The sequence below is a fragment of the Equus przewalskii genome, chromosome 13 (genome assembly GCF_037783145.1).
Source record: "Equus przewalskii isolate Varuska chromosome 13, EquPr2, whole genome shotgun sequence".
In the NCBI taxonomy this organism is placed as follows: Eukaryota; Metazoa; Chordata; class Mammalia; order Perissodactyla; family Equidae; genus Equus; species Equus przewalskii.
The window spans coordinates 60,050,229-60,075,477 of record NC_091843.1 but is presented as its reverse complement, the minus strand read 5'-3'; the positions used below and the strand labels follow the sequence as shown (position 1 = coordinate 60,075,477).

Sequence of the window (25,249 nt, the reverse complement as noted above, 5' to 3'; positions counted from 1 at the left end):
AGACACACTGGATGTGTTACAACTATCAGAAAAGGCAGAATGCATTCTAATATGCAAGTCTAGACATTTGCTGAGGAGCATGCCTGCTATGAAACTCCTCATCCAGGGATCAAGCTGAAGCATAAGGCAATCTTCTGTTCTGCTTTGAGTGACCTGTGGCAGCTATCAAAGATGTTACTTTAACTGTACTTAGAGAAAATGTGTCTCCGCAGCTAAGCAGGCAGTATCCTACAAAATAACAAAGCTGAAGCAAAACAAAATTCTTAATGAATCTTGAAAATTTATTAAGAAATCATGGCATTTGAAAACCAGTATTATGATCCTGTCTTTGTAGCAATACTTTATTTTAGTGTTTGAATTCCTTGGAAGACTTTAATTGTCAGTCTAGATATTTAGATTTCATACATTCAGTGAATGTGAAATATGAATATTTCTACTTCTATGAATGAGTATAAATGAGTACAGCCTTTACAATTTTGACAAATATAATTTGACACCACAGAATAAAAAGTATCACCAGAAGGCAACTCAAATGTAAGATGTAGTTTAAAACACTGTCTTTATGAAATGCCAAGTAGAGTGGAAGGAAATAGATCAATGCCAAGAAACCAACGGACAAGAACCAGTCAACCAGCCAGGCATTTAGCAAATATTTACTGAGTCAGTGCTATGTGCCAAGCACTGTTCTAAGTACCAAAGAAAAAGTTACTGCTCTCAGGACACTTAATTCTAGTGGAGAAAGACAGATACTAAAAAGGTAAACTGAACACTATCAGTTCATAATGAGAGTTACGAAAATAACAGAAGATGGTAATGTGACCAACAATGACTAGGAGAAGAAAACTACTATGGACAGAGTAAGACAAAGACCTCCATGAGGACATGGTATTCAAGCTCAGATCTGATGGAGGAAAGGAAAAATGTTAACCATCCAAGGAGCTGGGAAAACGTGTTCCCAGCAGAGAGGATGGAAAATGCAAAGGCTTTGGACCTAGAAGAGTTTAGTAGTTTAGAGAAACAGAAGAAAGGATGGAATGGATGGAACATGAGATACCTGGGGGCCATGGGACAAGATGATGTCAGGCAGGCTTGCCCTTTGCAGAGGCACACTCTGAGTGATTATGGTCAATTTGTAGGCCATGGAAAGGAGTCTGGACTTTATTGTTAGAACAATGAAAAGCTAAGAGAGCATTTCAAATAAAGAAGGGAACTGACCCACTTTATGTTTTAAAAAATCTTTTTGGCTTCTTGGTTGAAAATGGATTCTAGGGAGAGGGAGTACAAGGGGAACAGGGAGACTTTTAGCTTTCACATTAATCTAGAAGCAAAGTGATGATTGCTTGGAGCTGGGAGGTATGCAGTAAAGAATTAACCATAAGCAAAGAGAGGGCTGGCCTTTGCTCTCAGCTTCTGGGAGGTGACTTCTCAGGCCTTGGAAGGTCCTGTCTGATAAGAATATCTTTGTTTACTTGGAAGCTTTAGGCCATGGTACCAACTTGGCCGCTGGAAGGTCTGGAGACTGGGATCAGTCATGTGTGTGTGACTTAACCCCAATAAAGATTATGGATACCAAAGCTTGGTGACCTTCTATAGGTGACAATACTCTATGTATATCGTCAGGCATCAATGCTAGGAGAAGTAGATGTTCCCTGCACAACTTCCCTCGGAGAGGACAATGGATAGCTTTGCTTGGAACTCTCCTGGACTCTGCGCTATGCACTTCTCCCTTAGCTGACTTTAATCTGTATCCTTTTGCTGTAATAAACCATAACTACAAGTAAAATGGCTTTGCTGAGTTCTGTGGGTTCTTCTAGTAAATTATCAAATCTGAGGTTTATCTTGGGTATCCACAAACTCACAGGTGATTTCAGAAGTGAGGGGACTCCTGAACTTCATAGGAGATAATAATAGAGATAGAAGTAAGTGGAAAAATTTGGGATATATTTTGGATGTACAGAATAAATAGGAATTCTAGGATACTCTATTTTCAGAATGTTATACTATAATAATTATATATCTATCACTAAATACATATACACAAATTTAAATATTGATCAAAGAGTTGTTTTGTATATATGATCATATTTGATCATTATACATATTAAACAAATATCTAATAGAATAAACCAAAGAGAACCAAAGTTCTACTAATATGCCTATTTTTTTTGTTGCATGCAATATGGAAAACCAAAAGCAAAAACCAAAAGTCAGCTATTTCTTTTATTAGAGTGTGGCAGTTAACTGAAACATGAATTTACCTTGCTTAAATTTTATGATCTTTTCTCATAGTCAATTATGGAAATCTGTTAATTAAAAATAATTATCTTCTGGAGTTATAACTGAGAACCAAAGAAGAAAGTAGTTCATTGTGATTCTCATAAATAAGTTATAGAAATACCAGACTTCTGATTCCTGGATTTATTTTAACTTTCATTAAACTAAATTCATACCATCAAGATATATGGACTATCTCTGAAGTAAATAATCCTCACAGGTTTTCTTATAATCAAGGGCAACAAAGGAAAAAAAAAGGAAAATAACAAAGATACTTTGGAAATTAAAAGAAGGAATAATAACTTTATGTTTGTAAGCACATCACATGCAAAAAGCTCTTTTAAAATCCATAATCTTGAAGAAACTAAGATTTTGAGAGATATAACAAGTTGCCTAATGTCATCTAGAACTTGACAACTGAGCTGAGATTTATTCCAAATTTCGGGCATCCCAAATTTCTGACACCAAGTCCCGTCCAGTGAACATTTCTTCATCTACAGCTGCCTCCCTTGGAACCATTTTGGTGCTGTTTTCCCTGCTCTTCTTACCTAAATTTCTCACTCTTCATCCCATTTGGGGAATTTCTATTATTCCTTCTAATAAGTTGTTACTTACGGATGTCTTTAAAACTTGAAATAACTATTCACCCAAAACTTTAAGAAATATTTGGACCAAACACAGGAATATTGTGTTACATTAAATTAGAGATTTCTGTACCCATGAACATACTATCAGATTATTCTTGATGGATGTGAGAGGTGAAGAGGAAAATGACTCTAGGGTATTAATATTCATTTTTGGACCAGATAAAACGACAGGGAAAAAAAATCAATCTGAAGCACTCTGGAGGATGTTAATAGAATTCTGACTGGTATAACAAAGGCAGTTACAAGTGCCTAGTGAGTGATTTTAATTAATGTATACACATTTTCTTCCTAATTAATTTGGATAGGAAGCCTAAATCTATCTTTTTTTTTCTCCCTGCTAAGATACATTATTACAAAAGTTGACTTTTAAAATGGCACATTGGAATATACTTTAGCACCATAAATACTTTTGGAAATGCCACATGATTTCTAGTTCATGGATCTTTTTCCATTGTGCTCATCTTTAGATGCATTTTAAACCATTGGATCCAATGGGATACATCTTTGTATTGTTTATACTTTGAAAATGTGAAGAATGTTCCCGTGAGATTCTCACCTCCTTCATTTGAATAGGTGAAGATGTTTACATGGTCAAAGGCTTTGATAAAAAGTCGAGCGTGTTGCTTTAGCCTGTGCCAATCAGAAGGAACAGTAGCAACCATACTAGGGAATAAACAGAATGAGTTGGTAGGAATCTTTTAGTTTAAAGATGTTCAGAGCTAGAATAAGATTTATTTGTAAGAATGACAGCAAAACTTATTGAGAAGAGTAGCAACATTTTTTAACTTTCAAAAATCATGGTAACCATTTATCCTAGTTATTTGGGGCTTTATGAAGATCTCATGCAAATTTAGAGAAAGAGGTCTGACTTCAACAATTAATAACTATTTTCTACAGACCTGACAGTTTAAGCTTTGATTGCTGAGGCAGTGTTGATGGAAGAAAATGGTTGGCTTGCCCCATGTTTATTGGATATAAAGTAATCTCAGACAACAGAACATAGCTCCTAACCAAGCTTTGCAGAATGGAAGTACAAGAGGGCAGTCTCAGAATATTTGACCACAGGGACTCTTCTTCCTTCACCGCATACTTAAAATTTCCAGCTCTTCTCATATATTCTGAACTGAAACTATCCTCCTCTGCTTCCCCTGCCGTCCCAAGGGCTCTGGGTGGCAGCTCAGCCAACGGCTGCAATAAATGGAAGGATGGAAAGAGTGCTGGCAGCATTTCCTCATCCAGCCCCCTGTGGCCTATGAGGTCCTGGGCTCAGAGCCAGTTCCCTGGCAAGATGTCCAGTTCTAAAAACTTCTAACCCTCACCTTGGAATACTAATGTAAAAAAGAAAGAGGAAGGTATCTTGTTGCAGCCTAGAGATTTGACCAAGTCACTTCAAATTGGACTTTACAGGCATTTTTCTCAGAGAAAGTTTGCAGCTTTGGGAAACTATGTTTGATGTTCCAAACTATTGGCTTAGAGACCAACCTGTGGCACACAGGTTAATCACAAGAAAAGGGAGGCAATGGAGAAAAAGAAACAGAGGTCAAGTTAGGATTTAGTCTTGCTCCAATTATGGCCATCCAAAAAGTTCCGAAACCACATTGAAAGCTGAGGATGACAATAGTAATGACAGGTGATGTTTCTTTTTATTATTACTATTCTCCCTTTTTATTGTATGTGTATATATAATATTTCCAACCTGACTTTTATTTTATTTTAACTTTCATTTTTTTCTGCACAGATATTGTACATTTTTTGTGTAGTTAAATCTTACAATTGTGTCTTTTATGATTTATGATTTTTATGCTTTGTTTATGAAACCCTTCTCTGCTTAAAAGTTACAAAGGTACTGTGCTATATTTTCTTCTAGTCATTTTAAAGGTTTTAACTCAAATGGAAATTCTTTTAAAACTTATTATGATATGTGTAACTTTAACTTTAAAAAAGTCAAATGGATAATTAATTATTAAAATACAATTTACTGAGAACGCATTTTTTTCCCCAATCTTTGGATTGATCATTTCTGAATTCTTCCTCAATTTCAATGTATAAGTGAGTTTTCTAAAAGACATAGACTAAACCTAAAGGTAGCATACTGGGAGACTATAACAAAGATAAATCTCCAAACATATCCTACATTAAGAACCAATAAATAATGTAATTTATCCTGGAGAAGGTAAAAGATGATTACAGTCAGCCCTCCCTATCTGCAGATTCACATCCATGGATCCAACCAACCACAGATTGAAAGGCCTATGATAGTTGTCTGTACTGAACATGTACAGACTTTTTTTTCTTGTTATTATTCCCTAAACAATACAATATAACAACTATTTACATTGTTTTAGGTATTATAAGTAATCTAAAAATGATTTAAAGTATATCGGAGGATGTGTATACTTTATAGGCAAATATTACGCCATTTTATACATGGGACTTGAACATCTAATCTATGGGCATAAAGTTTCAGTCAGGCAAGATGAATAAACTCTAAAGATCTGTTGTACAACATTGTGCCTATAGTAAACAATAATATATTGTACACTTAACTTTTTAAGAGGATAGATCTCACGGTAAGTGCTTTTCCCACAATAAAATCAAACAATTTTTTTAAAAAAGAAAGATACATTTTGTCAACTTCTTTAAGCGTATATAACATGATCAGTACTATACTTTTAGATTTGTCAACACATGGAATCATGAATGATGAGGACTGCCTGAATTCTACTGCTAACACGTATGTGGATTTTAAAAGGAACTAAATATTTTCCATATATAAACACAACCTTATTACTGAATATTTTTCTAAATAACCTTCACAAAGGTAAGAGGTATATTGAAGATTTAATAGAGTATCATTAAAAGTTTCAATAGGTTCTAAGATTCCAATCAACTTTCATTTACGTTTTAAAAAAATTTTGTATCTATAAACATATATATATTATTTTTGAGGAAGGTTAGCCCAGAGCTAACATCTGCCACCAATCCTCATCTTTTTGCTGAGGAAGACTGGCCCTGAGCTAACATCCATGCCCAGCTTCCCCTACTTTATATGTGGGACTCCTGCCACAGCATGGCTTGCCAACCAGTGGTTAGCTCTGCACCCGGGATCCAAACCGGTGGACCCCAGGCCACCGAAGTGGAACATGCGAACTTAACCGCTACATCACTGGGTTGGCCCCAACTTTCATTTACTTTTTAAAAGGAATTACTACTCTGTGCTAATGTTTTTTCCCTGAGCTAAATGAATCAAAATGAAGCATAAAAAGTTGCTTTATGACTGTGACATATATTTCCTTCACTACTATCATTGTAGACTCTGTTTAAGAAAATAATTCTCAACAAAAGAGTAAAAGGAAGAACGCCATATTTACTTTTTCCATTCAGAGACAACACTGAATGGAAAAATACTTGGGTCCCTCATGTCTTCACATCATAATATTGAAATAAATTATTACAAATTCAGACAATGTTAACAACATTACAATCTTCTAGCAAGCTTAAGTTAATTATAAATCATATCGAAAATATGATTTTCATGTATTATAAAAAGTTACTACAGGAAGTTGGCAGTAAGCAAGAGAAGGGAGATGATGGCAGAGCGGAGAGATGGAAAAAGAAAACCAACGCATTTATCTTCAAATATTTGAAGGGCTTGCATGTGGGAAATCGAATAGACTTTTTTTGATTGCCTCCCAGAAGCAAAACTTAAGTCAAAGTTTGGAAGATATGGAAAGATAGATTTCATTTTAATATAAGGAAGAATCTTTCACAGTGTTCAAGAGTGGAATGACCTGTTTGGGAACTAGGGGGTTCCCTACAAACAGAAGATGACTTCTCACTATTTGCAAATGATCTAGAAGAGCTTTGCACATTGGATGAGAACTACATGATCAACAGGATTTTTACTATTCTACTACCATTATCCTACTAAATTTAAAATTATTTCCCATTTCGAAACGTTAACTTCTTGTAAAAGGCTTATTACTATATGTAGTCAGGGACACTTTAAAAATATTTCTAATTAAGTTGAAAAATAATTTACTTACACTTATCTGACATTTTTGAAGAGAAATATTCCAAAAGACCTAAAATACTTGTTTCCCTTAATTCTGGCTGTTCTTTCGATTTGTCCATGGGTAAAAAAATTTTCTGTGAACTTTTACAGTCACAGAAACCAATTAAAGCAGTTTTTCGCAAATTAGAAGTGGCCGCATACAAGCAGATTTCTGCAAGAATTGTTGTATACATGTAGACGACATTCCAGGCCCAGGAAAAATTGTTTACCTTGCAGGTTTGCTCCTGAAATGAGAGGATAGCTATTAGATAATCAAGTATGTTGTGTCATAATTAAGAACTATCCACTGTACTTACAATAAAAAATATCTTCAAATTGTATGGAGTTGCTAAAAGATCATAATCAATTAATATTTCTAAAATGCACTCACTAAAAAACAGTTTCTCCATAGGTAGATTACATAAAACCTAGTTTAAAGAACAAAAAATACAAATAGTTAAAAAAGTATTATAAAGAACAATAAGTTTTCAATTTCCTAGTAATCAATGGAATGTAAATTAATCCAATGATATACTGTTTTCCATATCACATTGTAAAACAATCTTTTTTACATAAAGCTCAATTCTTATGTGTGGCACTTTCACACATTTTCTGTAGGAAAGCAAGAAAATTATATCTTCTGGAGAGGAACTTGGACATTTGTCCCAAGAACGAGAAAAGAAAGTTCATAGTCTATCCCTTAGTAATTTAACTTTATGAATTTATTCTAAAGAAATAGTCATAAATGCAGATAAAGATTTTATGTCTGAGAATACTAGTTCAACATTAACTGTAATTAACTGTTAATGATTAGAAACAAACTCAATGTTCAACCAGAGAGGAACGGTTAAATTATCTCATCCCCACTAAAATGCAAATTTTAATAACATCTAATGACAATGAACAATGTTTTTATGATATGTTTTAAATTTTTTAAAAGAGGAAACTAAACCATGTATGACTATATGACCTCAAGTTTGTTAATAAAATTTAAAGTCCTTCTCGCACGCGCATGTGTGTGTGTGTGTATAATCTACTTCTATATCTCTATCTCCATCTGTCCATCTATCTATAGTGGGATATATGGTAAAAGTGCACTAGCTTTTATATTTAATTAAAATAATTACTACAAAGTTATGCTCACTGTAAGCCCAAATATGATATCCAATTTAAACAGTGGCAAAAATAAAGTTTGTTTCTATTCAGGTCTTTTTGCACAACTAAATTAAAAAGATACTGTTACCTGCTTCTGAACAGACATAATGCTTAAAAGAAAATCTCTCATCAGTTCCATTAAAGCTTTCAAGCAGGGCATGTTTAATTTGGCAGTCTCCCCAAGGACCAACAAAGCCAGCACTGAATCCAACCTGGGAATTTTATGAACAAAATAACAGACTTTAATGTAAAATAATAAATAATAAACAATTTTTAAATGGAAAAAATATAATAGGCCAGAGGAAATGAGTATCCTGGATTACTAGATACATTTACTTTCAATAAAGATTAGTATTGATTGACATTAGTTATGACAAAAGTGTACAAGAAAGAACCATATTTTGCCAAGATGTTTGAGTTCAGAGTAGTGTTCTGACAAAACTCTGAGCATAATAAATGCTACAAATGATCACGTTTCTTCATAGATCCTGTATAACAAGCAATCAAAGACTCTGGTTCTAGAGAATGTCCCCAAATGTCTCACAATAGGTTTTGATTTTTAATTTTGTTTTTTTTGAGGAAGATTAGCCCGGAGCTAATATCCACTACCAATCCTCGTCTTTTTGCTGAGGAAGATTGACCCTGAGATAACATCCGTGTTCATCTTCCTCTACTTTACGCGGGATGCCTGCCACAGCATGGCTTGACAGCAGTGCATAGGTCCACACCCAGGATTCAAACTGGTGAACCCTGGGCCGCCAAAGCATCATGTGCAAACTTAACCGCTGTGCCACCAGGCAGGACCCCTGATTTTTAACTTTTTGCAAGTGATTCCAAGGGGTGAATTTCAAGAGAGTGTTTTCTTCTCAAAATAGAGAACAAATTAAAAAAACGGTCTCCTTAAATATTCCAAAATTTATTTGGAATAAATAATTCCATATAAATTCCATTTATTTGATTTTACAAAAAGTACAACTTATCAAAACAAAATTTATATTTTATATTGAATGGAAGACTGTTGAGATTTATTTTTTAAAATATTATATAATAACTGGGAAATCACACAAGAATTTATTAGCCATAAATGTACACAGTTTCAGGAAATCATACATTTAGTGCTATTTTTACCCAATTGAAAGAGATACAGTTTCAAAGCGAACTGATAAGAACATAAACATAAAAATGCCTCTGCCTAGAGAAGCACGTTGCCTTGATTTATAGGCCATTAATAAATTAAAGAGTTAGTATATTTTACAATGATATTTGCATTTCACTACTGTGATATTTCAGGCCAGTAAATCAAGTTCATCATCAATTTCAAAAGAAAACACATCTAATTATGGAAAAAGAGAGAACTTTTTATATTTGAATAGAGCTTTAGAGATCTCAATGTGCTTTCATATAAATTACCTCATTTCATCTGAACCACAATTTTTGACACATTCAAGACCTTTTAAAAATCTTTTTTTCAAATATTAGAAAATTGAGGCCTAAACAGATCTGGGAGATACGCCCAAGTTCATGTTCTAAGCTCAGTTAACTATAACTGAAGTCTTCTCCCACCTATGGGGATTTCCTGTTTTGCAATTTTGCTTTTCCAAACCATTATTTAAGTACATCAAGATTTAACCTTAATATGACAATGCTGCCTGTTGCCTACCTAATACTATTTCTGTCCTTCTTCCTTTCAGAATCAAATCTGAATTTTATTCAAGATGGCAAAATGCTCAGTTAACATTTCCTCCTCAAAATGGAAATGTTCTATATCTTGATTGAGGTATGATTATATAAGGCGTGTGCATTTATCAAAGGTCATAGATCTGTATACATAAAATGGGTGAATTTCATTGTATGTAAATTATACCTCAATAAATCTGATTTAAGAATGCCTCCCCAGACTCCCTTGAAGCTTGGAATAGCCATACATGTAGAATGGAGGTACATAATGAAAGGCGTCCAGGTAAATTATTATGTTTCCGAATAAGAAAAAACAGATTAAATTTAGATAACAGGTGCTTTTTCTCCTTTGCTCATCCTTTTTCACCTGCCTGGAATGCATACATGAAACCAAAAGGTAGAACAGCTGTCTTGCCAACAAGGATAAAAGTCGCATACTAAGAACGGAAGAAAAGGAAGTTAGGAGTGTGGGTCTTGAGGATTCCTTAAGCAGATGTGACAGTAGTGCACTGCTTGATAATTATGTGCAATACATAAAGCCTAATTGGTAATGCAAATGTTGTCAGGTTACTCTTACATGCAGAAGAACTGAATCCTAATTGATACACAAGATAACATGATGTTTATAAGCATAAACTTTAGAGTCAGAAAAATTAGAGATGGGATCTGAGCTCTGACACTATATGTGTATGACATAGGGCAATTGGCATATGCTACCTCAGTCTTAATCTCCCGTATAAGGTAAATACAGCAAAACCTACTTTTCAGAGACTACTGTGAGATTTAACTGAAATACTCTATGTAAAATGGCCAGGTTTAACATGCTGAACTGAATTGAATTACAAAAATACTATTCTTTGAAAGTCAAAGGATATGAGTTTGATAACTTCCTTTCTCTTTGAAGTCCCAGAGTGACTGAAGGAAGAGGTCCAGATGTCCTCAGAGATGAACAAGGAGTGAGTCACTCTCCAGAGTACTCATCACCCATTCTTCACAATAAGGTCAAGTAAAAGAAACGATAGTCTCAGAGTTCACAAAACTTCTTTTCCCCCAAATATACGTCATAGTCACAAGGTTTTGGTTCTTCTGCTCTCTTTTAAGTCTGGAAAACTGTAACTAACCTAAGGCAGTCTCACTGAAATAAGGATTGAAAAAGATCTATCAGTGTCAGCCATCTAGGGTAGAAAAACGTTTCGCCAGAAACACACTATTTTCAATCAATGCTGCTGATTGCAAAATTTTCTATTAGTGAAAATTCCTTTACCAGAAATAGAATAGAAGCATCAATACTTATAAGTTGGAGTTTATTAAAAATCAAAACTAAAATCAATGCATATAGAAAGAAGAATTCAAATTGGATTAGGTTAGAAATTTTTATACACCAGCTTCTTTGTAAACCATTATAGCACACTAAGTCTCACTTATTAGTACCCTGACTTAGTTTTACAATGCCATGAGATTCCATGTGTCCAAAGTAATTTATAAATATTATAGATTTCCCCCTAATTTTGTAAATAAAGAAATTGAGGCAGAGGTTTACTGGCGTGTCTAAAATAACATAGTTACTTGATTCATTTTACTTTTGTTTTTTTAGCTTTTAAAATTAATGTGAACCATGCACACAGCTAAACAGTACCAAATCCTTAACTGGACTTCCTCTAGCCTAGCTTCAGTCCGATGTTCCTTCTACACTAATATAAATCAGCTAAAATACAATAACTAGGGGCTTCTTAAAATCTATCTCATACAACCTTATAAAAAGGTTAGGAACATCAGCATTCAAAACAGTGTTCCTAGGTTCTCCTTACTCTTCGCATCTGTTTCTTCAATGACCAAATCATTATTTTAAAAGATAGAATTAAAATGTCTCCAAGTTGCAACCCTTGCACAGGGTTATTTCAGCCTTTCAAAAAAACCCTGGCAATGTCAAAAAATCCACACAAGCCTGAAGACAGAATGAGAGAGAGGTTACTACCTTATATAGAATTTCCACTAACCATAAAATTAATGGAACTGGATTAAGAAAAGCAAGAAGGAGTGCCCACATGCCTATTCATGAAACACAGCAGCCTTGTTTCCCCAAAGAAAGTTAAAAGAAAAAAAATTAAATAAAAAGAAAATGATCTCTACTGTCTACTGTGTTTTTCATAGAAACAGAAAAAGTTCAGTCAATCCTTTACTTTGGGGTAAGGATTTTTTAAGGAGGTAGGGTATTATTTCTCTGTGTCATCCTCAGCTCTCTATACTTATTTAGCACTGACAACGTCTAGATGATATAAAGGGTAGAAACCAGTCCCCCCCAGGAGTGTATGTAGACGTGGGTGGCGGGGGCAGAGTGCTATCATGGGAGCAGCGGAGTGTATTTTCTCCCCGAGGGTAAAATATCAAAGAGCAGGAGCATATAGTGTGGTCCCTGATGATACTGCATATTAAGTGTGGTAGCTTTTAACAACTCTGTTCTGTATTCTGTCAACACAAACGTCTTATTTAAAAAATACCAAGTTTTTATAAATTTCTCCTAGTTCTGGGAAAAGTAAAATTGAAAATGGAGGAGGGAGCCCTACATGAGACAAGTGAAAAATACATTACGGCAAGAGCTAAAGACAATATCAGTCTGCATGCTCAGAGAAGATCACACTTCTGAAAATGATTTCTTACAGGAAGCAGAAGATACTTTTACAAGACTCTTAAACATCTTTAACAAAACCCAGGAGGAAGAAATGGCAATGAAAAGCCTCCATACTGAGCTAAAAGTTAGTATGGTGAGAAAACAAGAGATTGCAAGGAAAGTAAAACTACAAAATATAATTCAAATCCATACGTGAGGAAGTCAACTGTAAAACTGACACATGGAAGTGAGCAAACTTGAAAAGTTCTTCCATAATTTAGAAGAAGACAATTGCAATTAAAGCTGGCAAACTGAGACCCATTACTTTTTTTTTTTTTTTTTGAGGAAGATTAGCCCTGAGCTAACATCTGATGCCAATCCTCCTCTTTTTTTGCTGAGGAAGACTGGCCCCAAAGTAACATCTGTGCCCATCTTCCTCTACTTTTATATGTGGGACACCTGCCACAGCATGGCTTGACAAGCAGTGTGTAGGTCCACACCTGGGATACGAACTGGCAAACCCCTGGCTGCCAAAGCAAAATCTGCAAACTTAACTGCTGCACCACCAGGCCAGCCCTAGACCCATTACTTTCTAATTCCTATTGCAACAACCAAAGAAACATAAAATCAAGACAAAATCTGTAGTACCACAATAAAAGGAAGAAAAAAGGAAAGAAACTTTAAGGTTTTTCAAGTTATGAAGAAAATGGGATCCAAATGAAGGAAAATCTTTCCAATGTCTAGAAGCCCAAAATTTAATTTAAAATTTAATGTAGGCATATATGGGTTTTCCATGATAATTTAAGAAAAAACCTAAGCACTGAGAAGCAGGAGTTGAGAACACATGTGAACGATGAGTAGTCAATGGAAGGCCTTCAGAAAATGTAGAGCAGTAGCCACAGCATTAATGCACAGCTTCACACACTGGGGGCTTCTCTCTAAGAAAAGCAGAATATTTGCCTCATCAGCTTCATAAGATGGTCAGCGAGACAAGAGATAATGTCTTCTATCTCCTGGCTACCAAATCACAAAAGTGTTCCTAAAAAATTCTGTACTGAAAATAAAATAGAAAAAAGAAGCATACTAGCTTTAAACATCTCATCATAATTATGGTTTTTTTCAACTATTTTATTGAGGTCATATTGGCTTATAACATCATGTAAATTTCAGGTGTCCACTATTCTATATCACTTTCTACATAGACTATATCATGTTCACCACCAACAGTCTAAGTTTTATCAGTGACCATACATATGTGCCCCGTTACCCCTTTCACCATCCTCCAACCCCCTTCCCCTCTGGTAACCACTAATCTGTTCTCATTATCCATGTGTGTGTTTATCATCCACATACGAGTGAAATCATATGGTGTTTATCTTTCTCTGTCTGGCTTATTTTGCTTAGCATAATATCCTCAAGGTCCATCTGTGTTGTTGCAAATGGCATGATTTTGTCTTATTTTATGGCTGAGTAGTATTCCATTGCATATATATACTACATCTTCCATATCCATTCATCCATTGATGGGCACTTGGGTTGCTTCCACATCTTGGCTATTGTGAATAATGCTGCAACGAACATAGGGATGCATAAATCTCTTTGAATTGTTGATTTCATATTCTTTGGAGAAATACCCAGTAGTGGGAGAGCTGGATCGTATGGTATTTCTATTCTTAATTTTTCGAGAAATCTCCATACTGTTTTCCATAGTGGCTGCACCAGTTTGCACTCCCAACAGCAGTTTATGAGGGTCCCCTTTTCTCCACATCCTCTCCAACATTTGTTATTTCCTATCTTGTTAATTATAGCCATAGGGTGATATCTCACTGTAGTTTTGATTTGGTTCACTAATAATTAGTGATGCTGAACATCTTTTCATGAATTTTTAAGTTAGGAAATGGCATGGGAACATTCAGAGATTTGAAGAGAGAATTTAAAAAAAACAAACTTGTGAGCATAGAAGTCTATTTCCAGACGTAATGTACATTATGCGTTTTAGGGGAAAATAAATGGTGGCAAATGTTATACTTAGCCAAGCATTGTATATAATCAAGGGCTCACCTAATGAAATAGGTCACCTATATTCATACTTAGAAATGTACTCAAGGCAAGCAGGGAATGAATAGCATTTAACAGTTTGAGAATGGGAAAACCTAGTGCTAAGTGGCTGACAGTGAGTGGGAAAATAGATAAATTTTAATGTCGACTTATAAATATGACCAAAAATTAAATGGAGATATATAAATCATTCTTTAAGGAGGAGATGGAACACTTTAAATAATGATTTAACTTTAATATTATCAGAAACTCAAGATTATATTAACAGTCTACAAAGAGGAGGATTAATATAAATAATCTAGTCTCAATCTTCATTGCATATGGAGAAGAGGTAGTCAGGATTTCATTCTTGATTTTGGCCATTTAAGAAAACTAGTTTAAAGAACACATCTCTCTTGCCATTGCCTGATTATTGATACTGAGGAAAAATGGGCTACATAAAAATCTAGTCTTCAGCACGTTCACTAAAAGAGTTCTTTCTCCTACTTATAGAACTTCACTCCTGGAACTCCAGGGAAGATAGTGGGGGAGAATACAGGGATGGATTATCAGACAAGCAATGACTGATGCTTCATCAGAGAAGGCAGAGGTGAGTCACTAATTGTTTTCCTCCATCCAGCCCTGTCAGGCACACCACATGTTTGGTTAGTTGGTGGTAATTAATCCCAGTAGCAGAATCTTTCAGTCTTTGTTTTTGCTCTTCTTGCTTGTTGTTTTTTTTTTAATCATAGCAAGTTATGAGATCCTGATTGAGGTAGCAGCACTTGTGCAACAGAAAACAGTTCTTATTAAATAATTTTAAGCTGGAGAGTGGTATAATGATATTTATGTTGTCACTCTGGCAGCAGAGTGGGATAGATTATTGAGGGGAAAACTTCAGGTAAAGAGACCAGTGAATAAGCTACAATAGTCATGAGACAATACGAACTCAAACTAGAGTTGTGACAGTGGGAGTAGAGAGTAGGGGGCAGTGCTGAAATGTAGTAGTTAAGGTGTCGAATTTGGTTCACTTGAGGACAGGACATGTGTCAGGTACTGAGATAGAAATTCAATGGGCAGGAGACTGGGAAAAAGTTAATCCAGATCCGAACTAGCAGGACATGAAGTATCCGAGGGAGAATCAGATTATAAAAAGAGCTTTTATATTATTTACCTCATTGAAATCTCTCACAAGGTTTTTGAAGTGGTTATTATCTCTATTTAACTGCTAGACAGATTCTGAACACAGGGAGTAAGCGACACATTCAAAATTAGACAGGTGGCAGAGGCAGGACTAAAACTCAGTTCTTCTGCTTTGAGGTTGACTGTCTTCTTCACTGCCCCATAATGTAGCAAAGCATAAATTTTATATTTACCCTTGATACAGACTTGGCTATATTTAGCTCAGAGGATCAAAGGATCCATAAGAAATCCAGGAAATGAATCACAAGACTGAGGACTGACATTGAAATCCAAGCTCATGAAGAATGAGGAGGATCATTGACAAAATCTTTTGTTTGAATGGTTTTGGTTAGGCTGTCACATGAACATTATAATTACTGGGATTCTGGAGACAGATAATGTGGATATCAGTGACCTAGCTGCAAATAAAGGCCTTGCTGCCCCTACAAAGCAGTTGATTCTTTGTTGGATTCATTTTGATGCAAACACGATGTATGTCTGGAAAACACTTGCCATGTCAATGTAATTTTAAATTGTCAAGCTTTTTTGGAATGCATTCATGGAGCGCATTAAATCGGCTATGGCTTTGGGAGATATAATTTTATATGTTATACTGCTCTACTCAAATGCCATCCTGCACTTCCCAGCAGTCTTCATTGGCTAATAATTCAATTATAAACACAATTCATTATTTTGATGTTAGATTAGAAAGCCTTTTGCACTGTCTTGAGCTATCTCCCCAGAGCAAATGGGGCAATTTATAAAAGCAAATGGGGCCAAACCACAGGGTGGAGCGTTGAGAGTATGAAGCATCATATAAAATTTAAACATATTAAATGGAAATCTGCCTTACAGCAAGCTGCTTACCTGCAGCTCAGGGCAGCTAAACTTCCAAGATAAAGGCTGGTGCCTTTATTGACACCAAGAGAGGCTCATGCATTCTCCTTTCTTCTACTTCTTCACCTTGTTTTATAATTTGTTACCCTTAGTGCATTTCCTTTCCTCAGTTTTTTCCCTGTCGCCCAGTGAGCAGAGGTCACTCTAATTCTGTGAGTCCCTCAATGAGTCCTTTTGTGGATCCTGGGCCTGCTCTTTTCCAGGCTCAGCTGAAACCATGTGCTTCTATTTCCTTCTTTTTGTACCGTATGATCTTTATAGAGGGGTTATAAAAAGTGGGGCAGGGATATACATGGTGAAGTATCTACTGATGGATAGCATCAGAAATGGGTAGATGAGAACCACTCACTTGTGTGGGCACAGACAATTTTTGCCACTATTAATGAAATTTCTTCTGATCAATTGATTGAATGGTCTCCCTCTGCATTTTAAATCTCTGAAAATTTATTCATCATTATGGTATTTTACTGATATGAATGGGAAATGAAATTGCTCAGGTTAGTCCTGTTAACAGTCACTTGGTATTGAATTTCAGGTACTAAACCAAAGACATCTTCTACCAAATGTCACAATTCTAAGGCTATCTGGTCCAGCAAATCCTGATGGAGTCTTAATTTACTATCAGGGCCTGATGCCTCGATATTCCCATTTTATTCTAAATACATTCAATTCATTTTCTTTTCTATTTTTTTTTTAAATTTTTACTCAGTTTAAACTTAAAAAAAAAGTTCGCCCGGTTCATTTTCTCAATTTTTCACATGAAGTCAATCTTAGGAGTACATAAGACCAATATTAAAGTCTCCCAGAAATGTAAAAGCATTTCTGGTTTGATTTTGATAATTACATCACAGTTTGTTTGTTTTATCTGAAATAATGACTTCTTGAAAGCTGTATAGGCTGTTACATATAAAATTTAAATAGTTTGTAAGAGGAAAAGTTTTTTTTTTTTTTTTTTGAGGAAGATGAGCCCTGAGCTATCATCCACTGCCAAGTCTCCTCTTTTTGCTGAGAAAGATTGGCCCTGAGATAACATCCATGCCCATCTTCCTCTATTTTATATATGGGACGCCTGCCACAGCATGGCTTGAAAAGCAATGCATAGGCCTGTGCCCGGGATCCAAACTAGTGAATCCCGGACCACCAAGGGGAGTGCACGGACTTAACTGCTGTGCCACCAGCTAGCTCCGGAAAAGTTAATTTTTTAATATTTGGTATAATATTATCATTATAACAGAAAATTTCACTAACGGAAAAGTCAAATTGCTAACTTAAAAAGACATTAATCTTTTAATGTCAATAAGTTATTTTTATTTACTAGAGTCACTTAAAAAAAAAAAAGATTAAATCTCCTTCTTAAAAAAAACCCCAGTAAATATAAGAAATAGAATCAAAACTATTTGGCAGCACTGTTTTGAATAATTATCTTTTCCTCTCTATTATAAGTAGTCACTGTTTTGTCATTTTTTTCAATTTACCCCTCTGTTCATTCAGCATTGTCTGAACACTGCCATCCCCTCCCTCACTTGATTTCTACAATGTCCTTCCAGAAAAAGAGAGTCAGGATTCAATGACAATGTGCCTCAAAGTAGTTATCTCCTTAATATTGCAGCCAGAGTGACAGTGGGATGATGTACTGAAAAGAGTGCTACATGGGGACCCTTAAAATCTGGTTTCAGTCACTAGTAAGCCTAATAAACTTGGCCTTCGTTTCTTCATTTGTAAAGTAAGAAGAGTTTTGTATGTTCTCCAATGCCTTCAAATCTATAAAATACTAAGTAAAAAAAATAACTACCAAGCCAGCCCTGATGGCCTAGTGATTAAAGTTTGGTGCACTCCACTTTGACAGCCCATGTTCGGCTCCTGGGTGCAGACCCACACCACTCATTTGTCAGTAGCCATGCTGTGGCAGTGGCTCACATAGAAGAACTAGAAGGACTTACAACTAGAAGATACAACTATGTACCAGGGCTCTGGGGAGGAAAGAAAAATAAAGGAAGATTGGCAACAGATGTTAGTTCTGGGTGAATCTTTGCCAGCAAAAAAAAAAAAAAAATTTTTAAATAAATAAACTACCTTAAACACAAATCATTAACAAATTAAATTAAATCAATGTTGATGTAAGAGAGTAAAACTGAAAGTTGGTTAAAGAAACAATTCCTTAACTTTCAGAATTAGATATTCTTAATCAACCACTTTTACTATTGTAACACTTATTTAAACTTGTTTATTTGGTAATTAATAGAATACTTGGAAAATAAACTAGTCAAAGTCATGCAATATGTATTTTTATATGTTAAAATATATTTTCTGTTATTTTTAAAAGCAAGTTAAAGTCTTCCAAGAGCTGAAGTAGTTCTAGTTGTTTGTCCTTTTAAAAATTAAATCATAGATTTGAATCCCCTACAACTTATTTTCTGTAATAAGAGTGGTCTGAAAGAATCACCATAGCTTCCAGAATAGCCTAATTTGCACCTATGAGAATCTCTAAATTTTTTTGTTGTATTTAGCAGCTCTATATTAATATATGCTTATTAAAATGATATTTTTGTATTATTGATATAACAAATATATTCTATCTGCATTGTGATTTTCCTACTTAAAGATACTATCCTTAGTCTTAAACTGTAAAAAAAATCATGACCTTTGTTAACTGCAATATGAGTAGCTTTCTCCCATCAGACCACGAGACAGAATACGTTCTTGATGAATCTTCTTCTAAACTAAGAAATGAGGCAAGTGCTAAGCCATCCCCCAGGAATCTTTACTTGATCTAGAATTTCCAAAACTTCCAAATGAAACTAGGAAAACAGTTTTCGTTCATAAAGAATACTCCGGATTCTTAGAGTTTACATATACAAAGACTGTTGGTGCAGAGTGGGCCGCCAGAGGCTTAAAAACTAGAACTAATTCTAAAAAATATATATGACAATTGAATTTGCAACATGCTATGGCATGACATTATTACTACTGTTAGCGTTGGAAAAGGAATTCAAAACTCTGATCATCCTCCAATATTGGAAGGGATAGCCTCTGATCAATTCCCTCAGAAATACTTCTTTAAAAGTCTTCTTCCCTCCATTGAACCCATGCCCTCTTTTGTAGTAATTTAAGACTTTTCCCCTTCTCAAATTAACAGATATACAGGAGGAAATTCATACTTATCATTAAGGTTCATTTTTGTTATACTTTACAGGTAAGGCATAAAGAAACAGAATTTTAGTATATTTCCTCCAAGGACAAAAAACTGAACTCGTTGTTTAACAACTCGGAAAATAAAGGATGTTTCAAAGGTAGGAATGAACTTCTTATCAACAACAAATTTCACTTAGTAAAGACAAACTATGCAATACATGCATGCTCATCTAGCAAGAAAAAAAAAAGGGAGATAGGAACAATTTATTGATGAAGTGAACTAATACAAAATACATAAATTGCCCTTGCCTTTGGAACCGAGATTATAAATTCTTTTCATAGTTAACTAAGGTGTGATTAACATTTAAGTACAAAGGTTATTTAACATTTAAACACAAAGGTTTCTCCATGAGTTACTTTGTATTTATAGGATCCCTCTTACCAGCGTTGCTTTTGAAGCTGGGTTTTATGAAAGATGAGATGTTCAAGCACCTTATTCAACTGAGGACTGTTCTTCTGAACACAAGACCAGGCAGCAACACAGTGCCAGAGCAGGGGGTTAACTTCATATCCTCCTCGATTAAATTGCTTATGTTTCTGGAATTGAAGTACAAAAATATATCTGGGAAAGAGTTCTGTGACTTGAAAAAACATGAAAATAAATTTTAAATATACAAATTAAAATGCGTATTTTCTTACACTTCATGTTACATCAAGCAGAGCAATTTACTCAAGGATACTTTTCTAAGTATATATAGTCTAACCGAACGTAATGTCTTAACATATTTTCACATGGGTCCCTTGTGTTCAATGACATCAGTTCTACACTATAACAAAAATCCTGTATCCTCTAAACAACAACTATTAGACACAACTGTGCTTCTCAGACCTTATATGACTTCGTTTTCCCTGCCACCCGAGGTGGAGAGGATAAGGGAAAATTTGAACAATATCAAACTGCAAATTAGATTTTAAAATGTGGATTTCCACTTTAAGGACCAAAACATATGCCTAGCTGGACATGGTCAATGTCTGCTAAGTAACTAATTTAAAAGCCTGCAAATTCAGAAAACAAACAGCTGTTATTTGTTTGTTTTCCTTAAGAGTGCTTACTAACAGTTTCATAGATATAATTGGTCTACTAAAGTAATTGGTATAAAGAAACCTGATTTTATTGGTAGACAATGATAACAGCACTTTCATTGAACTGTTACCAACAACAAAGATTCAGATACATATCCTGTGATATGTACTCAAATTGCTAACTTGGATGATATTTTATTCTTTATGCTCAGAAGAAACACTGAAAGAGACTCCAAAGGGCTTTATAATTCTCATTTATTATACAAAACAACTTCAGGAAAACAATTTAAAGATAATTTTCATGTTGAGTACTCTTAACATAGAAGGCCAGAGGTTCATACATAAATTTTAAACTAAGACATTTTAAGTTTCTAGTAAACTGTTTAGTTAAGTCCCACAGATGGGTATTGATTACTGCACGTCGGGAACTCAGCCGATTCTGGAGATAAAGGCATGAGTAAGATGAAGTCTCTGCACAGGCTACTGACTGGGGAACAATCTCAGAAAAGCAAATGGAAACGAGTCAGTGTTTAGAATGTTAGACTATTCCATAGAAAAGCTTTATTCTCAAACAATGAAAGGCATCCGACTAAGATGTGCTGACTTCAGTAAATGCACATATTTTGTCCAAATAACTCAGTTTTCTGCTTTGTGGTAGAGCCCACCCCAAAAGTGGAACCCATATAAATGAAATTCTTTTCTTAAATTGCTCTAGAAGTCTCAGACTGGATGTCGGACAGCCCTCGTGTTACAAATTTATTCTGAATAAATATTTAAGTAGATATGTTTTGAAACTTGTGGATGGCTTGACTAATTAATTTAAAACAATCAATACTCTTTTGTTTTTTTAAATCATGTACATTGCATGGCTACACAGACTATTTGGTTAGGCCAAAAATTCCTGTTAGCAATCTTAGGCACCATCACCAGAGAAAATTCCGGAAAGCACTTGGTAAAGAAATGATCGGGATTTAGACACTAAACAAGGTTTAAGTTTTATTTTCAATTTTCTATGATACTATTTTTACTCATCATTGAGACAGAAAAAAGCGGCATCTGATTTCTGGAACTGATTTGACATCAATATTATTACAAGCCAGTCTGACGTTCATAGCCAGGTCATTTTGTTCTCCTGTTGGTTATCACAGAATATCAACCTCAGACAATATTACTCTGAGAACATGATAAATAAATAAATAAAGCACTTGATAATTTTTTCTAAGCCCCAACAAAAAGGCACTGTTCCACCTACAAAATACCCATCTGAACTGCCCCTGCTTTCTGACAGCAGCAAATCTAGAGAGAACTGTTTCTTTACAGCCTCCCCATCACCCACACCAAGTCCTAATCCTATAACAAATTCATTCTCACTCCCTCTGACTGAGACAGCCCATGGTTCCCCCGGTGTGTGTTCTCTCTCTGCAACAAATAATGAAATCAATTTGCCTAAACTCATGCGTGTTCCTGGTGGCCTTTGGCTGAAAGGCATTGGCGTTATCAAGAGCAAATGAAACTGCCACACCTGTGAATTTTCCAGATAAGTGAGGCTTATAACTTATCCTCACGGATTTTATGTATTTCAAGCATTTGCATGGAAATCTTGCTAAAGTTTCTTCCCTTTTTTTTTAAAGAAAAAATACATTTGCAAACTTGAATGAATTAATATAATAACGACGATTATGTGATTTAATACAATCATCATGCGCATCATCCTTGTGGGAGACCTTGAGGGAGCAGTGCTCTGGGAGCCATTAGGTGGTGTAGAGCTCTTTGCCTTTACACTAAATCGGTCCCACTCAAGGCGTAGTTGGCAGACAAGTGACATCTGCAAACTGTTAACTAGAGTACAGAAATAAGGAATATATATTTAGAAACTTTTGTAACAATATGAGAGTCAATTTTATATATTTTAAGTTTAATAAGAAAAAATTAATGCTTGTATTTTTAAGTCTTTTATTTTCAGTAATTCATTATTATTGTAGATCACAAAATTATCAGTCTGTGATGGTTTGGAAATTAAAAAAAAAAAAGTTGACAGAGATCTTTTACCACAGATAGTTTCAAAAGCACTAAGCGCTGCATTAAATGACTCCCTGAGAAATTTTTTTTTCCCCTTTCTTTCTCCTCTCCCTTCCCCCTCCCTTCCTTCCTTCCTTCCTTTTTTTTTTTTTTTGGCTTTATGACCACTTCCTATAGTTCCTTCATTTCCCCCGTTGCTGCTTTGGGCTATGTTGGTTGCAAATTAGCCCCCGGTACACAGAAGACAAGGAGAGATCCAAGAAAGAGGCAGAGCACTCCAGACAGGTAGGTGGCAGGTTTGATAAGCAAAAGAACTTACTTACGCGGCTTGTCTGGGGAGGCCATTAAATGAGTACATCTCCACACTTGCCCACCAGAATCCTGAAAGTTTATACAGAGGCCTTAACTGGATTCAGTTACGTATACTGCCCACACAGTCTCAACAACACATTGCCATCTCAAGGCTGTGTCCTTGAAAACAGCTCTGGCTGGGGTTGACAGAGGACAGCAGAGAGGGTAAGGAACTTCTGATTGCCCTGTATCAGTTTATAGGTCAACCGGTGGTCACGTCCTCTCCATCACATTCTCCAATAGGCTAGTGGCAGCTTGTACAATGCCTACTTTGAGAAGCCCATCTAGAAAAGTGTTGTTAATCTACTGTTGGCTGAGAATTCAGATAACCACATCAGCTTGAATTTTATGCAAACTGTAGGGACCAGGGTCTCTTTTACAACAGAAATGAACTTTGAAGCCCTGGCTCTATTTTGGCTGCTCAGAGACAGCTTTCTGAGTTTCACCCTTGTTTTCTGTCATTTGGGAGTTGGTTGACATTGCCATGAAAGGACCTCTCAAAACAAATGTGTTACTTGGATAACAGGACATGAATCATAGGATAATGCTCCTAATTTTAAAGAACCTCTGTCTCAGTCTAACCCAATTCCTAATAACCATTTACAATTACAGTACAGCACAAAATGTTCCGAAGTTAGATAATGCCTTTGACCTACCGAGTACTTAAATCATTAGAAGATGAGATTGTTAATCATATTTGAATATAAACTCCATGTGATTCTTAGTTTTCAGAAAACTACTGTCCTAACTACTTTAGGACCGATGTGACTATTTTGTAAAGGGTCTCATTTTTAGTTGAGTTTAAATCTACCTTCTCCAAAGAACTACGTTATTATTATCATATGACAACCATGCTTAGCAAATTCAGCAAAGGAGAGAGTGGAAGACTCAGTGCAGTGTTCTGGCTCTGCAATCCACAGAGCTAATTAAATTGTACCATTTGTCAAAGTCAATGGAAATCCTGTGTCTAGATAGCTTAAAATGACGTTAAAAAGAGAAATGAGCTCCCTCAGCAGGGAAAGGAAATTTCCCATTCTTAACTAGAACCAACACCCATATTGTGTGTATCCTAACGTGTACATCCTACAGAATTTTTTTCAGCAATTTTATAGCAGCACTTTGAAAACAAGTTAAATAATTATGCTTATACTCCAGTGCTTGTATTAAAAATAAATTATTTTGCAGTAGCCAAAATATGCTGTTACAGACCTTTTAGCATAACTGGAGGATAAGGACTGTAGCAATAAATCCACAAATCCTCTATTATAGCCTACTAATAATAAAGAAGGAAGAGCAGATGAATACAAATGCACCTTTTTTGTTTGTTTTATTTTTGTTTTTGCTGAGGAAGATTTGCCCTGAGCTAACATCTGTTGTCAATCTTCCTCTTTTTGTATGTGAGTTGCCATCAGAGCATGGCCCCTGACAGTTGAGTGGTGTAGGTCTACACCTGGGAACCAAACCTGGGCTGCTGAAGTGGAGCATGTCGAACTTAACCACTAGGCCACCAGGGCTGACCCAGAAATGTATCTTTTATATTCCCATTTTTCTCTCTTTTTTCCCCCTTCTCCTTCCAGAAGGTGTGAGAGGGTATTGAAGGGGTACATCCTCATCTAAATTGGAGAGGCTGCCTTAGATTAGGTTATCCTGGAGACAGTGGGCTGAAACTGAGGAACGTTGAAACAGGCCGTGAAGAACTGAATCCGTTGCCTGAATCAGCCATTTTAGCAGCACTGTGACTATACTACCTTTGATATTCTTTACACTATGGAGTAACGGGAGGAGAAAAAGGAAGACAACAAATCTGATACGCTGAAATCCGTTATAATCCTCTCACGGAATCGCACACACAGAGCTAAAATAGATCTGAGAAAAGATTGAAACTGTGGCCTTTGTTCTAAAAAGTGAAAAGGGCACTGAGACTTACTAACTTGTGCCACTCTAAGCAGATACGTTCTTTTCCTATGTTGACATTTTTGCCCCTTCCAGTTCAGGCCACGGGGTGCAGTAGTAAATTTCCATTTCCTAGCTGTGTGTGTGCACCAAGGGTGACAAAAACAGACTGATTCTTAAAGAGAAGCAAAATCAACATTGAAGGCCTTCTGACTCACGACCAAACACTCATGTTCTCAA

General features: G+C 35.5%; 1 protein-coding gene across 30 annotated transcripts in view; it reads right to left on the bottom strand.

Annotated features, from left to right (window-relative positions):
• Nucleotides 1–25,249, bottom strand: part of TMEM232 (transmembrane protein 232) — a 182,592-nt gene that overhangs the window by 111,035 nt on the left and 46,308 nt on the right. For all 30 annotated transcript variants that reach the window (XM_070569549.1, XM_070569567.1, XM_070569556.1 and 27 more), the window contains 3 exons: nt 20,106–20,260; nt 8,219–8,342; nt 6,968–7,220 (listed from right to left, as the gene is read on the bottom strand). In XM_070569549.1, coding sequence (XP_070425650.1) covers nt 6,968–7,220; nt 8,219–8,342; nt 20,106–20,260 — 532 coding nt within the window. The remainder of the gene's footprint in view (nt 1–6,967; nt 7,221–8,218; nt 8,343–20,105; nt 20,261–25,249) is intronic.